At 44.2% G+C, this 17954-nt stretch overlaps 1 protein-coding gene across 2 annotated transcripts; it reads left to right on the forward strand.

Annotated features, from left to right (window-relative positions):
• The first annotated feature begins 5574 nt into the window (after positions 1-5574).
• On the forward strand, positions 5575-14037 carry LOC106590038 (uncharacterized). Of its 2 annotated transcripts, none has more exons than XM_014180555.3 (4): positions 5575-6259; positions 8116-9612; positions 12329-12423; positions 12826-14037. In XM_014180555.3, exons 2-4 carry the CDS (start codon positions 8843-8845, stop codon positions 13344-13346), a joined length of 1386 nt encoding a protein of 461 aa, XP_014036030.3. In that variant the 5' UTR covers positions 5575-6259; positions 8116-8842; the 3' UTR covers positions 13347-14037. The 2 variants fall into 2 exon arrangements, with proteins under 2 accessions (XP_014036030.3, XP_014036010.3); XM_014180535.3 differs by having other exon boundaries at positions 5697-6259; positions 12823-14037.
• Positions 14038-17954: the final 3917 nt, after the last annotated feature.

The following is a 17954-nucleotide window of genomic DNA, read 5'->3' on the forward strand; positions in this document are numbered from 1 at the left end:
TCCAACAGCCATTCTCCAACTATAACTGAGTTGCTATAGTACTTCACCCTCTCTAACTCTCCCCCCTCTCTCGCTGCCCTTCCCAGCCAGTCAGAAACATGGGCTTCTCAGTGCAGTGAGATTCCGCTGCATGGGTGGTGTGTGTGAGTGATGGGCGTTGGTGGTCCACTGCTTTCACACCTGTGGCTGTGGCAGATATATCCTGTATGGAAAGGACCGAAGGCCTCACCAACGCCCTTACGACCCCCCCCTACACACACACACACACACACACACACACACACACACACACACACACACACACACACACACACACACACACACACACCACACACACACACACACCATCTCTCCTCCTCTGCTGCCAGGAAGTGTGCACAGGAAACAGCTGTCCCCTGCGTCCGTTCGACCCCCTTCCGGCCAGGTGCATCCTGGGAAAGAAGTGATGTGTGACCGTCGACATCGACTGACGTTCAGCTCTTCTATGGCGTCGTTACAACCCAGCCAAATCACTATTATGACTGAGTGGAGACATAATTGTGTAGATTGACATATTTCCCTGTACTGCAATTCTATTGATAATACTAACCAACATTTAGTAAGTGCAATGTTCGTTTAGATTCTCCCTGACGATTACAGGGACCAGATATGAAATACATTGATAAATACTACAGTCTACCTGTATGAGTAATTGTTCTGGGCTCCATCTCCTATAAAAGTCCCATCTAATCAAAATCATAGCATTTGGCACATTCACCCCGCTCTCAAATTGCCTTAGTCTTTCTATATATTGGCCTAAATTCCAGTGCTAAATGGACTCTCACCTAATGGGAGTTCACCCCATCATAACTAATGCATTTTGTTCTGTTTGAAGAAGAATAGCCAGACTCCAAGACAACCAGGAAAAATAACACCCAAATACATCTGGGGTTATGAGCTTAGACGTGTCTGTCGTCTGTCCCACTGGCCGTCACACACACACACACGCACACGCACACACACACACACACACACACACGCTGCACTGTATTGTTTGTCACTTTCTCCATCTATAGCACTGCGAGTATTGCCTCAAACAATTAGGCCGTACTGATTCCTATCACCAGACACACAATAGTGTTTACATGAGGCTGAGGAAACATGGCCATGGAGCCCATCTGTTTGTGCGCTTGAATGCTTATGTATGTGTCTTGGTGTGAGTGATTGCATGAGTGTGTGTGTGCTTGAGTGCTCATGTGTGTGTTTGCGTGTGTATGTTATGACGCATGTAGTCATTTGTTAGTTTGTTACATGATGTGGACTTAATGGAGTTAAGATGTACAGACATATAGATTAATATGAGTACACTGTCATTGGTATATGGTGGTCCTGTACACTGATTACTTTGGTGATCCTGTACACTGATTACTTTGATGGTCCGTACACTGATTACTTTGGTGATCCTGTACACTGATTACTTTGGTGGTCCTGTACAGTGATTACTTTGGTGGTCCTGTACATTGATTACTTTGGTGGTCCTGTACAGTGATTACTTTGGTGGTCCTGTACACTGATTACTTTGGTGGTCCTGTACACTGATTACTTTGGTGATCCTGCACAGTGATTACTTTGGTGGTCCTGTACACTGATTACTTTGGTGATCATGTACACTGATTACTTTGGTGGTCCTGTACACTGATTACTTTGGTGATCCTGTACACTGATTACTTTGGTGATCCTGCACAGTGATTACTTTGGTGGTCCTGTACACTGATTACTTTGGTGGTCCTGTACACTGATTACTTTGGTGGTCCTGTACACTGATTACTTTGGTGGTCCTGTACACTGATTACTTTGGTGGTCCTGTACACTGATTACTTTGGTGATCCTGTACACTGATTACTTTGGTGATCCTGTACACTGATTACTTTGGTGGTCCTGTACAGTGATTACTTTGGTGGTCCTGTACAGTGATTACTTTGGTGGTCCTGTACATTGATTACTTTGGTGGTCCTGTACACTGATTACTTTGGTGGTCCTGCACAGTGATTACTTTGGTGATCCTGCACAGTGATTACTTTGGTGATCCTTCACAGTGATTACTTTGGTGATCCTGCACAGTGATTACTTTGGTGATCCTGCACAGTGATTACTTTGGTGGTCCTGTACAGTGATTACTTTGGTGGTCCTGTAAGCTGATATCTTTGGTGGTCCTGTACGCTGATAACTTTGGTGGTCCTGTACACTGATTACTTTGGTGGTCCTGTACACTGATATCTTTGGTGGTCCTGTACATTGATTACTTTGGTGGTCCTGTACAGTGATTACTTTGGTGGTCCTGTACACTGATTACTTTGGTGATCCTGTACACTGATTACTTTGATGGTCCTGTACAGTGATTACTTTGGTGGTCCTGTACATTGATTACTTTGGTGGTCCTGTACAGTGATTACTTTGGTAGTCCTGTACACTGATTACTTTGGTGGTCCTGTACACTGATTACTTTGGTGATCCTGCACAGTGATTACTTTGGTGGTCCTGTACACTGATTACTTTGGTGGTCCTGTACACTGATTACTTTGGTGGTCCTGTACAGTGATTACTTTGGTGGTCCTGTACACTGATTACTTTGGTGATCCTGCACAGTGATTACTTTGGTGGTCCTGTACACTGATTACTTTTTCCATTTCACCTTGCTCTTCACTCATCATTAGGACATGTTGTACAAACCAGCTGTGATCAATATTGTTACAGTGACACACACAGTGGTGGAAAAAGTATCCAATTGTCATACTTTAGTAAAAGTAAAGACACCTTAATAGAAAATGAAAGTTACCCAGTAAAATACTATTTGTATTAAAAGTAAATGTAATTGCTCAAATATACTTACGTATCAAAAGTAAAAGTATAAATCATTTTAAAATCCTTATATTAAGAAAACCAGACAGCACAATGTTCTTGTTTGTTTAATTTATGGATAGCCAGGACCACAGTCCAACACTCAGACATCATTTACAAACCAAGCATTTGTGTTTAGTGAGTCTGCCAGATCAGATGCAGTAGGAATGACCAGGGATTACTTTTTTTTTTACTTAAGTACTTTACACCACTGCATACGCACAAACAAACAAACACATGCACACACTGATGCACACACACACACACACACCAATTACCTGCAAATCCTCCCTATTGACCGAAGCTGTAATTACACTATAAAGGCTCCTGACAATGTCTCAGGACATTTGTATTAAGAAGAACGTTGAGAGAACATGAGAGAACGTTGTCGCTCTGACATTAAAACAATCTAACATTAAAACCACGCCGAAACAACTCTGATTTCTTCCTCAGGACATTTATATTGAGCTGATTGTTTAGTGTTTTGCATGAGAGAACGTTGTCGGTCTAACATTAAAACAATCCTCTCTGCTTTCTTCCTCAGTCAGGGTTGAAGGGAAGTGGTCTGTTAAGGTTTTGTTGCTATTATTATTCCTGATCTACAGTTTGGGTTTCACACAGTACCGCAGGAGCCCAAATGAAAATGTCAACAATTTGTCAAGTTTCTTCTCTCTTTTTGTCACGGATGAGAGAGCACAAAGGAGTTGATTGTCTGTGAACTTTGAGGTCAGTTAGGCATGCAGTCTTTGAAGGGGGAGGCCCAATCTGACTGGGGATGTTTTGTGTTCAACTGGACTGGGCTGCCATGCAATCTTTTGATGTCAGCTTTTAGAACAGATAAAGACTCTGCTCTGAACGGTCTACCTTCAGCTCGCGCTATCTTACATGTATATTGTTCTATATGTGTAATGTACATTTTATTTAATACTTTTTCTAAGTATATTACTACCAATTTAATGCAGAAGCACAAGGTTAAGTTATTGCCTGGGGACTCACGGGTCATGGAACAGAATATATATCTGGTAGCAGGCAAAAGGCCTGACTCAGGGGAATTGTCTTCAGACCGCATGTTGCTTTTTATACGCTACACGCAAATCCACCCAGATTGATACAGCCTTGCTACAATATTACTTGTAGTTATAATTATTTGAGTGCTTTCAACTGAAACTGCAGGTGCTTAACTGATAGGAGCTATACTCATAGTAGCTATTCTCATAGGAGCTATTCTCATAGGAGCTATTCTCATAGGAGCTATTCTCATAGGAGCTAAACTCATAGGAGCTATTCTCATAGGAGCTATTCTCATAGGAGCTATTCTCATAGGAGCTAAACTCATAGGAGCTAAACTCATAGTAGCTAAACTCATAGGAGCTAAACTCATAGGAGATAAACTCATAGACATAAGAACACGAGTACGACATGGTCAGCATCACCTTGTCAGCTTGTGCGCCTTCGTTCAACAGAATCACCACAAAGGAGTCATAAGGGCATTTTGTTCATTTTGTTATTCCTTGACCAATTTTTGACTTCATCTCTTGGTGATTTTGGATGTTTGATATTACATATATTTTTTAACATTACTGGAGTTCCCAATTTATTTAAGGAGGACGGAAAGCAAAGTAGACGTGCCATGTGTTACCTTACCTATGGTACTGTAGGGTCCTGTGGGTAAACAACTGTACTGACAGAGCACGCTGGTTTTCATGCTGCGTAGGTGAGTAGGTTTACACTGGTCAATTTAAATATTACTGTACAGGGCAAATGCTATTGAGTTCAAAGATAAACTCATAGTAGCTAAACTCATAGGAGCTAAACTCATAGTAGCTAAACTCATAGGAGCTAAACTCATAGGAGCTAAACTCATGATGATTGGTTTAATACGTAAACTTACAGCCTATGCCATCACAGGTCCCGAATGGTCATCATTCTCTGGGGCCTTTGCAATGTTTGTCTTTCAGACTGTCTGGGTAGGAAATGACAGGGACAATAAAAAAAGAGGAATTGACCTTGAAAGAGAGAGAGAGGAAGCAGGGTCTTGAGGAAAGTTACTGAGATGACGGTATTGGCCACCATGCAGTGCAGTACCACAGGTGTGATGATGTAATCACAGAAACAACCAGGAATGTCTCCATTTCTATCTTTTTCTCTCTATCCTTTTCTTTCTCTCTATCTGTCTACCTTTTCCCACCTCTGTTGATCCTATGGTAAACACTTGTCCGAGCTATGGTGCTGCAAGTGCTGCAGACAGGGAAGTTGTTTAAATAGGAAATGGATATATTAGGTTTTCCCAATAAGATCTATTGTCTGTCTGTGTCTGCTTGTCTTCCTTTGTGGTGTTATTCTATTGTGATACAAACCCATTCCCTCCATTATGGTTACCATCCAAGTCCCTTCATATTCTAGGATTGGCTGTCCTGGTGGAACGACGCGTGTCTGTGTGTGTGTGTGAACACATGAGTGTATATCTATACAGAGTGAGATTGTATGCGCATGCGTACGTGTGCATGCGCATGTATGCGCAAGCGTGTGTTGGTATTGGGGTTGGGGGGAGGGGGAGAGGAGAGGAGGGGGAGACATTTCCTTATCTGCGGGCCACAGGCGGCTTTGAGAGCGTTATCAGTAGCCACCACATTGTACTAGCACATCCTCTTGTCCAGGGAGAGCGGAAAAGCTCTCCTTGCAACGAAGTTCTCGCTCTCTCTCTCTCTTTCTCTCTCTCGCTCTCTCTCTCTCTCTCTCTCTCTCTCTGTCTCTCTCTGTCTCTCTCTCTCTCTATCTCTCTCTCTCTCTCTCTCTCTCTCTCTCTCTCTTGCTCTCTTTTGCTCTCTGTCTCTCTGTCTCTCTGTCTCTCTGTCTCTCTCTCTCTCTCTCTCTCAATCTCTCTCTCTCTCTTTCTCTGTCTCTCTTCTGTCTCTGTCTCGCTCTCTTTCTTTCCTCTCTCTCTCTCTCTCTCTCTCTCTCTCTCTCTCTCTCTCTCTCGCCATCCAACTAGAGTGCTGTCTCTTCCTGGCATGGAGGGAGAGGAGGGAAGAAAGTAAAGAAAGAGAGATTGGGAACTAGAGAATGACATAAGAACACGAGTACGACATGGTCAGCATCACCTTGTCAGCTTGTGCGCCTTCGTTCAACAGAATCACCACAAAGGAGTCATAAGGGCATTTTGTTCATTTTGTTATTCCTTGACCAATTTTTGACTTCATCTCTTGGTGATTTTGGATGTTTGATATTACATATATTTTTTAACATTACTGGAGTTCCCAATTTATTTAAGGAGGACGGAAAGCAAAGTAGACGTGCCATGTGTTACCTTACCTATGGTACTGTAGGGTCCTGTGGGTAAACAACTGTACTGACAGAGCACGCTGGTTTTCATGCTGCGTAGGTGAGTAGGTTTACACTGGTCAATTTAAATATTACTGTACAGGGCAAATGCTATTGAGTTCAAAGCCATTTCTCAATTTATCGTAAGTTATTATTGTTAATTTATTGCATGAAGTTATAGTTCATTTTTCTTCGTGCTAAATTGTTTTATGGAGGAAAACCTGTTATGTGTTATTGCCTGTTCTTTGATCAAATACATAATATAGAAAACATTGCAGACAATAAAATACATGTTTGTGTATTTACCACTGCTATAATAAACATAACATCATATACATCAAAAAATATATATCTTTGCAGCCATACAGATATAAGACCACCAAATTATATTCATATTTCATGACTTGAAATTAACAACAAATGAGTGCATTGAGTTTACACAAAAATACAATTTGATTTTTGTCTCATGTCAAAGGAAACAAGGAATAAAAAAAAAAATCTGAAACGTTATGAACATTAATTACAATTTAATCAAGTTCAAATTGAATTGTAGGCACAAATGCAGCTGAACATCGAAGGTAACATATTCTTCATGACACAAATAAATAGTGGAGCAATTAAGCAACATTATAATTTGATTGCAAATAATAAAATATTACAAAAAAATATATTATAAAAAGAAAGACTTCAACACATCTTTGGGAGTGTATTTGTTCCATTGTAATTTTTTTGATTAAACTTTTCTATGAATCAAATGTTTGTATTGAAAGCTCACCTTGCCTGTTCTCTCTCTCTCAAAAATGTGTGGATTTATATGTCATTTCTTATCAATGATCTACACAAAATACTCTGGAATGTCAGTGGAAGAAAAATTCTATTTTTTTTAAAGATTAATGAAAATGAAACACTAATATATCTTGATTAGATAATTATTCACCGCCCTGAGTCAATACATGTTAGAATCACCTTTGGCAGCGATTACAGCTGTGAGTCTTTCTGGGTAAGTCTCTAAGAGCTTTGCACACCTGGATTGTGCAATATTCGCCCATTATTATTAAAAAAATTCTTCAAGCTCTGTCAAGGTGTTGGGGATCAAGGCTAGACAGCAATTTTCATGCAGATTTAAGTCAAAACTGTAGCTTCACCACTCAGGAATATTCACCGTCTTCCTGGTAAGCAACTCCAGTGTATATTTAGCCTTGTGTTTTAGGTTACTGTCCTGCTGAAAGATGGATTTGTCTCTTATTGTCTGTTGGAAAGCAGACTGAACCAGGTTTTCCTCTAGGATTTTGCCTCTCCTTAGCTCTATTCTGTTTCTTTTTATCCTGAAAAACTCCCCCAGTCTTTGCTGATGTCAAGCATACCGTTTGGCCTGATGCGGCCACCACCATGCTTGAAAATACAGAGGCAGGTACTCAGGGATGTGTTGGATTTGCCCCAAACATAAGGCTTTGCATTAGGAGAAGAGACAGTTGCCAAATCCAGCCATGAATAATGAATCACCCAAGTCTTGCAGAAGCAGAACGTATAAGACAGCTGTGAACTTCCTTGAAATTAGGAAAACACACACGCAGTATGATACCAAACAATGGACACCCATGACAACCATGTTGAGCCTGTCATCAGCTCATGAGAGGGCCAGGGATACTAGATTTTGCTTTGATGTAGATTATTTATGGAAAAATGTATCATTATAATCTCCTAATTAATTCTAAATCTAGCTTTATTTTTTATTCACTGAATTACCAAAGTGAATTATTGTAATGTTTGTTTATGTGTCAATTAATCCATTAAGGGATGGGTTGGCAACTGGTGATTTGACACGAAAATAAAATGTCATTCATTCATTCATTCATTCCAGTAATTGACCCACTAACTCATGTAAAACAAATGTGTCTTATCTCTTTTGTTCTACAGGTTCTTTGAAAACCGTCCAATTTTTATGCACCTGGGACAATGTGGATTGTATGGATAGTTTGATTCATATCCGAAAAGACAGACAGACAGACTGTTGGACTAATCAACAGTGTCGGTCGATGGTGACTCATTCAAAGACAACGTACTTGGCTATTCCTCAGGATGTCCTATGGGAAAAAGACATCTAGACTACTAAACTTAAAGCCAGACCAACCAGTCTGCTGTGAAGCTCCAAGAAGACCCAGAGACGCCTCAGTCACACCACTAGTAAACACTGGCACATGATAATTGATGTGAGCATCGTCTGCCCAGCCACTGTAGATTGGACACAGCCTCTTCAGTGGGGCCATGAATGCAAGATCACACTCACATGCTCTCTCCTTTTTTCCTTCTCTCACACACACACAAACTCGCTCTCACACACGCAACAGCCCTCAGAATGAGAGGTGACAATAAGACTGGACTGAGCCAAACCCGAGGGCATCAGCCTTAGCAACAACACCATCCCCTGACTCCTGACCCCTGAAAACCCATGACCCAGACAGCCCATCACAGACATCCCTGGACTGATTAATAACAGCAGTAGACAACCCGTCGTTCAGGAGGACCAGGGGACTAACAGCATAATAAGGGGATATTATCTGGAGTAGCAGCAGAGGCCCAGGGCTGAGAGAGGTCTGTGGAGGTCTATAGGCGTCTAGCAGCAGCAGCTAGTGGCCTAGACACCATGCTGGGTGAGAGAGACAGAACAGCGGAAGGGGTGAGGGGTGCAGTGGTGGGGTGCCTTCCCACAGGTACCATGATGGAGAAACTGGACCCCCCCTCTGCCTCCCCCCCCTCAGACCCCCTATCGGAGTCTGAACGACTGAGCCCTCAGCAGGCCCCCTCACCGGCTTCACTTGATGCTAGCAGCCCACCGCCAGTTAATGAACCAGGGAGTCCGGGAGACAGGTTTGTCCCACCTTGCCCCCCTGCCTCCCCTCCTCCACCTCCAGAGCCCCCTACCAAGTTGCTTGACCACCCTGCCGCCACCAACATCGCACCTGAACCACCGGTCGCCATGGAAACAAACAACACCAAGGGAGGAGGTTTAATTCGCTCCTCTCCGAAAGCCCCCTCCTCCTCTCGTCCTCCCCTCCTCCCAGCCCCAGTGTCTACATACACTACCCCTGCCGTCCTCCCCCCATCCTCCTCCTCCTCTTCTTCCTTCTTTTCCTCTATTGCCCCCCTCCCTCCCCACATCCCTGTTATTAGTCTGGGACACAGTAAACCCCCCCACCCCCTCTCCCTCCCCAGTAACACCCCTCTAACCACCCTGCACCCCATCCCCAACCACCCCCACTACCATGACCCTTACCACCACACCCACCACCACGGGGGCATCCGCCTCACCCAGCTCACCTCCCTGTCAGGGACCAGACCAGGGGCCCCACCGATCCCCTCCCAGGGCCCCCTGCTGCCCCACCAGTACCTGCCATCACACCACTTCTTCAACAGGTGATAGGGAAATGTTTCATATTCACATTATATTCCATTATCCAGTGGAGGCTGCTAAGGGGAGGACAGCTCATAATAATGGCTGGAATGGAGTCAATGGAATGACATCACAGACATCAAACATGTGGTTTCCATGTGGTTGATGTCATTCCATTGACTCCATTCCAGCCATTATTATGAGCTGTCCTCCCCTCAGCAGCCTCCACTGGCATTATCATATTTCATGTTATGACTGGCTTTCTGATACTGTATGGAAAACTGTTTCACTATAACTGACAGTTTCACTACTACAAATGACAGTTTATAACAGATTTCTCTTTCTGCTTTTCCTAACCCATAATCCTAACCAATTATTAAACTAGAACTACTACTTCCCCATAGAGCCCCATTTCCTAGAATCACTATGATGAAATATCCTTCTTCTTCTTCATTTTCAGCAGGAACATTGTTCTATTTTAGCAGCATGTCTCGGCCAGTGTCAGTTGGTTACAAACCCTAATGAGACATAGCCTGCCGACAGCATGCACACGCCATCAGCATCCCAAACATAATCACCATACAGATAGCTTTGCTCGCTTTCTCTCCCTCAGTCAATTTGAAATGTTTTTGCCATTTCAAATCCATTTAACAATTTGAAAACCATTTAAAATATGATTACTCCCCTGAAAAACATCGTTTGTACTTTTACAGTTGTATTCTTGTATTGCTTGGATACTTTTATTTGTTATCTTTTATTTCCAATGCACCCTCTCTCACGTTCCTCCCTCTTTGGACGTCACTTTAATAATGTTTAATAATGTTTACATACTGTTTTACCCACTTTCATATTAAGTATATACTAGTCTAGTCAAGACCATTATATTTAACTATTGCTATACATATACAAGTCTATCCTACGTATTCTTCAGATATACTACATATTCTATCCGCATACTGTCCATAATGTCTATACATTCCACCACATATATACACAGCTGAAGTCGGAAGTTTACATACATTTAAAATTCCTGACATTTAATCCTAGTAAAAATTTGTCTTAGGTCAGTTAGGATCACCACTTTATTTTAAGAATGTGAAATGTCCGAATAATAGTAGAGAGAATGATTTATTTCAGCTTTTATTTCTTTCATCACATTCCCAGTGGATCAGAAGTTTACATACACTCAATTAGTATTTGGTAGCATTGCCTTTAAATTGTTTAACTTGGGTCAAACGTTTTGGGTAGCCTTCCACAAGCTTCCCACAATAAGTTGGGTGAATTTTGACCCATTCCTCCTGACAGAGCTGGTGTTACTGAGTCAGGTTTGTAGGCCTCCTTGCTCGCAGGCGCGTTTTCAGTTCTGCCCACAAATTTTCTATGAAATTGAGGTCAGGGCTTTGTGATGGCCACTCTAATACCTTGACCTTGTTGTCCTTAAGCCATTTTGCCACAACTCTGGAAGTATGCTTTGGGTCATTGTCCCTTTGGAAGACCCATTTGCGACCAAGCTTTAACTTCCTGACTGATGTCTTGAGATGTTGCTTCAATATATCCACATAATTTCCCTTCTTCATGATGACATCTATTTTGTGAAGTGCAGCAGTCCCTCCTGCAGCAAAACACCCCCACAACATGATGCTGCCACCCCCGTGCTTCACGGTTGGGATGGTGTTCTTCATCTTGCAAGCATCCCCTTTTTTCCTCCAAACATAAAGATGGTCATTATGGCCAAACAGTTCCATTTTTGTTTCATCAGACCAAAGGACATTTCTCCAAAAAGTATGATCTTTGTCCCCATGTGCAGTTACAAACTGTAGTCTGGCTTTTTTTTGGCGGGTTTGGAGCAGTGGCTTCTTCCTTGCTGAGCGGCCTTTCAGGTTATGTCGATATAGGCCTCGTTTTACTGTGGATATAGATACTTTTGTACCTGTTTCCTCCAGCATCTTCACAAGGTCCTTTGCTGTTGTTCTGGGATTGATTTGCACATTTCGCACAAAAGTATGTTCATCTCTAGGAGACAGAACGTGTCTCCTTCCTGAGCGGTATGATGGCTGCATGCTCCCATGGTGTTTATACTTGCGTAATATTGTTTGTATAGATGAACGTGGTACCTTCAGGCATTTGGAAATTGCTCCCAAGGATGAACCAGACTTGTGGAGGTCTACAATTCTTTTTCTGAGGTCTTGGCTGATTTATTTTGATTTTCCCATGATGTCAAGCAAAGAGGCACTGAGTTTGAGGGTAGGCCTTGAAATGCATCCACAGGTACACCTCCAATTGACTCAAATGATGTCAGTGAGCCTATCAGAAGCTTCTAAAGCCATTACATCATTTTCTGGAATTTTCCAAGCTGTTTAAAGGCACAGTCAACTAAGTGTATGTAAACTTCTGACCCACTGGAATTGTGTCATGCACAAAGTAGATGTCCTAACCGACTTGCCAAACTATAGTTTGTTAACAAGACATTTGTGGAGTGGTTGAAAAACAAGTTTTAATTACTCCAACCTAAGTGTATGTAAACTTCCGACTTCAACTGTATATATACATTTGTACTCCGGACTCCAACATTGCTTGTCCTAATGTTTCTATATGTGCATTGTTGTGTATGTTAGATATTACTGCACTGTTGGAGCTAGGAACACAAGCATTTCACTACACCTGCAATAACATCTGCTAAATATTTGTAAGCGACCGTTAAAATGAGATTTGATTTGATTCTCTCCTTCTCTCTCTCAGTTCTCATCTTGGTCCCTCTGGTAACTATGGAATCTTTTCCAGTAGAAGCATCAAGAGACGGCCCTCCTCACACTATGAGTTGGATCTCAGTGATGGTAAATAGAAGATAAACTGGTGTGACTGTCCATGGACTACTGACCAATACCAGCATATGATAAATCGATGAGATACAGTTTATGTAGTGTATGTATGTACATATACACCACAGGAAGCTGCTGAAGGGAAGACAGCTCATGATAATGGTTGGAACGGAGTGAATGGAATGGCATCCTGGAAACTATGTATGTGATGGATTTGACACCAGTCCTCTGATTCCGCTCCAGTCATTACCACGAGCCCGTCCTCCCCAATTAAGGTGCTACCAACCTCCTGTGATATACACTGAGTATACCAAATATTAGGAACATCTTCCTGATATTCAGTTGCGTGTATGTACATGTGCATACTGGTACGTATGTGTATTTAATGCACTGTGCCTGTGTATCCTCATCCAGCAGGCCCTCCTCAGAAGCTGGCGAGGCGTGTGTTCACCAACAGCCGGGAGCGCTGGCGCCAGCAGAACGTCAACGGGGCCTTCTCAGACCTCCGCAGGCTCATCCCCACCCACCCTCCGGACAAGAAGCTCTCCAAGAATGAGATCCTCCGCCTGGCCATGAAGTACATCGACTTCCTTGTCACCCTGCTCAACGACCAGTCCCAAGACAAAGCCAGGGACTTGCCTGAAGAGGAGACCCAGGATGAGAGGGCCCAAGCGGGGCTGAACAACAAGGATATGCACCCACTTTTCCAGGATGACACTCCCTCTTCAACTATGGTCCACCACGACAGAGGAGACTCCACAGACTCATCAATCGTCGCCTTGGCAACCTCCCCAACCTCCAGTTGCTATAGCAACACAGACAGCGAGGAGAACCTGGGGGGCGGGGCTAAGAGCTCAATGGTGGTGCCACGGGGCATTCCGGGAAAGGTCAAAGGTCAGATTCGGACTGCGGTGACACTTGCCAGCGACCAGCGGTGACATGACATGTGACGACACAAAGATGACAAAATTGAATACCTGGTAGTAAATAATATCCGACAAACTGACGGAAAGGACAAAAATGTACAGTATACTTACTAGTCTACCAGCAATCTTTGAGACTTTTGGAATCGATGTAGTTCTTTCAATGACATGGTGTATCTACAAGGTCAGCTCTGAGTTGTTGTAGCAGTTTGTGGTAGTGTTTGACTGTCCCTCTGTCTGGATTTTGTGTCCTGCAGTGTGGGACTGAGGCTTTCTGGGTAACATAAGCTGTTTCATCAGAACTGAGGCTTCTATAGGGCTACCTGGGAAATGTAGGCTTGACTGTTTGTACATCCAGTCAGCACAGTGTCACTTACCCTAAAACCTCTGAAGGAGCCATGTTGACCTCATGGCTTTGCTTCCTGGAGTTTGAGACATCAAAAAACATCAATGACGGTAACCTTCAGCCAGTAGTTTATGTGGCAGTTTTTGAAGTTTCCTATTTTCTTTCTTTAGTCAGATGAAGAAGATGGTCCCACCCTCCCTCCCTTAGAGGATAAAATTGTGACATAGTTGTCCCAAATCGCACCCTATTTCCTGTTTAGTGCACTACTGGTCAAAAGTAGTGCACTGTGTAGGGAATAGGGTGCCATTTGGGACATTGACCGTGCTAGCTGACTGAAATAAAGAGTGTTTTAGTTCTCTCTTCCTTATTCAACATCCTCTTATTGCACTCCAGAATACATGCAGCCCTGTTATCAGCACAATTTCTCAACCCATACAATTGTTTTGCTGCTGTGTCCAGTTTGAGAAACAGACAGTGTATTCGCTGGCAAAGGTATTGTTGTGTGAAGGGGTGAAGATGTGTTTTTGTTTTCAGGAAATTAACCTGGCTTCTTTTATGCCTGTAAGTTGGTTTGTGATTCTATAAAAAGAGTGTATGAACCCTAGTTTCATGTCCACATCCCCGCTCAATCCTAACCTCAACTTCCTGTACACATCCCAGCTCAACCCTAACCTCAACTTTCTGTACACATCCCAGTTCAACCCTAACCATAACTTCATGTCCACATCCCCGCTCAACCCTAACCTCAACTTCCTGTACACATCCCAGCTCAACCCTAACCTCAACTTTCTGTACACATCCCAGTTCAACCCTAACCCTAACTTCATGTCCACATCCCAGCTCAACCCTAACCCTAACTTCCTGTACACATCCCAGCTCAACCCTAACCTCAACTTTCTGTACACATCCCAGTTCAACCCTAACCATAACTTCATGTACACATCCCCGCTCAACCCTAACCTCAACTTCCTGTACACATCCCCGCTCAACCCTAACCTCAACTTCCTGTACACATCCCCGCTCAACCCTAACCTCAACTTCCTGTACACATCCCCGCTCAACACTAACCTCAACTTCCTGTACACATCCCCGCTCAACCCTAACCTCAACTTCCTGTACACATCCCCGCTCAACCCTAACCTCAACTTCCTGTACACATCCCAGCTCAACCCTAACCCTAACTTCATGTACACATCCCAACTCAACTCTAACCCTAACTTCCTGTCCACATCTCAGTTCAACCCTAACCCTAACTTCCTGTACACATCCCAGCTCAACCCTAACCCTAACTTCCTGTACACATCCCAGCTCAACCCTAACCCTAACTTCCTGTACACATCCCAGCTCAAACCTAACCCAAACCTCATGTCCACATCCCAGCTCAACCCTAACTTCCTGTACACATCCCAGTTCAACCCTAACCCTAACTTCCTGTCCACATCCCAGCTCAACTCTAACCTTAACTTCATGTCCACATCCCAGCTCAACCCTAACCCTAACTTCCTGTACACATCCCAGCTCAACCCTAACCTCAACTTTCTGTACACATCCCAGTTCAACCCTAACCCTAACTTCATGTCCACATCCCAGCTCAACCCTAACCCTAACTTCCTGTACACATCCCAGCTCAACCCTAACCTTAACTTTCTGTACACATCCCAGGTCAACCCTAACCATAACTTCATGTACACATCCCCGCTCAACCCTAACCTCAACTTCCTGTACACATCCCCGCTCAACCCTAACCTCAACTTCCTGTACACATCCCCGCTCAACCCTAACCTCAACTTCCTGTACACATCCCCGCTCAACCCTAACCTCAACTTCCTGTACACATCCCCGCTCAACCCTAACCTCAACTTCCTGTACACATCCCCGCTCAACCCTAACCTCAACTTCCTGTACACATCCCCGCTCAAACCTAACCTCAACTTCCTGTACACATCCCCGCTCAACCCTAACCTCAACTTCCTGTACACATCCCCGCTCAACCCTAACCTCAACTTCCTGTACACATCCCAGCTCAACCCTAACCCTAACTTCCTGTCCACATCCCAGCTCAACCCTAACCTTAACTTTCTGTACACATCCCAGGTCAACCCTAACCATAACTTCATGTACACATCCCCGCTCAACCCTAACCTCAACTTCCTGTACACATCCCCGCTCAACCCTAACCTCAACTTCCTGTACACATCCCCGCTCAACCCTAACCTCAACTTCCTGTACACATCCCCGCTCAACCCTAACCTCAACTTCCTGTACACATCCCCGCTCAACCCTAACCTCAACTTCCTGTACACATCCCCGCTCAACCCTAACCTCAACTTCCTGTACACATCCCAGCTCAACCCTAACCCTAACTTCATGTACACATCCCAACTCAACTCTAACCCTAACTTCCTGTCCACATCTCAGTTCAACCCTAACCCTAACTTCCTGTACACATCCCAGCTCAACCCTAACCCTAACTTCCTGTACACATCCCAGCTCAACCCTAACCCTAACTTCCTGTACACATCCCAGCTCAAACCTAACCCAAACCTCATGTCCACATCCCAGCTCAACCCTAACTTCCTGTACACATCCCAGTTCAACCCTAACCCTAACTTCCTGTCCACATCCCAGCTCAACCCTAACCTTAACTTCATGTACACATCCCCGCTCAACCCTAACCTCAACTTCCTGTACACATCCCCGCTCAACCCTAACCTCAACTTCCTGTACACATCCCCGCTCAACCCTAACCTCAACTTCCTGTACACATCCCAGCTCAACACTAACCTCAACTTCCTGTACACATCCCCGCTCAACCCTAACCTCAACTTCCTGTCCACATCTCAGTTCAACCCTAACCCTAACTTCCTGTACACATCCCAGCTCAACCCTAACCCTAACTTCCTGTACACATCCCAGCTCAACCCTAACCCTAACTTCCTGTACACATCCCAGCTCAAACCTAACCCAAACCTCATGTCCACATCCCAGCTCAACCCTAACTTCCTGTACACATCCCAGTTCAACCCTAACCCTAACTTCCTGTCCACATCCCAGCTCAACCCTAACCTTAACTTAATGTCCACATCCCAGCTCAACCCTAACCCTAACTTCCTGTACACATCCCAGCTCAACCCTAACCCTAACTTCCTGTACACATCCCAGCTCAACCCTAACCTCAACTTTCTGTACACATCCCAGTTCAACCCTAACCATAACTTCATGTACACATCCCCGCTCAACCCTAACCTCAACTTCCTGTACACATCCCCGCTCAACCCTAACCTCAACTTCCTGTACACATCCCCGCTCAACCCTAACCTCAACTTCCTGTACACATCCCCGCTCAACCCTAACCTCAACTTCCTGTACACATCCCCGCTCAACCCTAACCTCAACTTCCTGTACACATCCCAGCTCAACCCTAACCCTAACTTCATGTACACATCCCAACTCAACTCTAACCCTAACTTCCTGTCCACATCTCAGTTCAACCCTAACCCTAACTTCCTGTACACATCCCAGCTCAACCCTAACCCTAACTTCCTGTACACATCCCAGCTCAACCCTAACCCTAACTTCCTGTACACATCCCAGCTCAAACCTAACCCAAACCTCATGTCCACATCCCAGCTCAACCCTAACTTCCTGTACACATCCCAGTTCAATCCTAACCCTAACTTCCTGTCCACATCCCAGCTCAACCCTAACCTTAACTTCATGTCCACATACCAGCTCAACCCTAACCCTAACTTCCTGTACACATCCCAGCTCAACCCTAACCCTAACTTCCTGTACACATCCCAGCTCAACCCTTAACCCTAACCCCCTGTACACATCCCAGCTCAACCCTAACCCTAACTTCCTGTACACTTTCCAGTTCAACCCTAACCCTAACTTCCTGTACACATCCCAGCTCAACCCTAACCCTAACTTCCTGTCCACATCCCATTTCAACCCTAACCCTAACTTCCTATCCACATCCCAGCTCAACCCTAACTCCATGTCCACATCCCAGCTCAATCTTCCTGTCCACATCCCAGCTCAACCCTAACCCTAACTTCATGTCCACATCCCAGCTCAACCCTAACTTCCTGTCCACATCCCAGTTCAACCCTAACCCTAACTTCCTGTCCACATCCCAGTTCAAACCTAACCCTAACTTCCTGTCCACATCCCAGCTCATCCCTAACCCTAACTTCCTGTACACATCACAGCTAAACCCTTAACCCTAACTTCATGTCCACATCCCAGCTCAACCCTAACACTACCCCTAGCCC

This window comes from Salmo salar, chromosome 12, assembly GCF_965601325.2.
Source record: "Salmo salar chromosome 12, fSalSal1, whole genome shotgun sequence".
In the NCBI taxonomy this organism is placed as follows: domain Eukaryota; kingdom Metazoa; phylum Chordata; class Actinopteri; order Salmoniformes; family Salmonidae; genus Salmo; species Salmo salar.

What these genes read in the sequence shown, in the direction of transcription:
- LOC106590038 (XM_014180535.3), top strand. Translation starts at nt 8,843, where the DNA reads ATGCTGGGTGAGAGAGACAGAACAGCGGAAGGGGTGAGGGGTGCAGTG. An exon ending in TCACACCACTTCTTCAACAG is followed by an intron (nt 9,613 to 12,328) that starts GTGATAGGGAAA and finishes TCTCTCTCTCAG; the next exon opens with TTCTCATCTTGGTCCCTCTG. An exon ending in TGAGTTGGATCTCAGTGATG is followed by an intron (nt 12,424 to 12,822) that starts GTAAATAGAAGA and finishes ATCCTCATCCAG; the next exon opens with CAGGCCCTCCTCAGAAGCTG.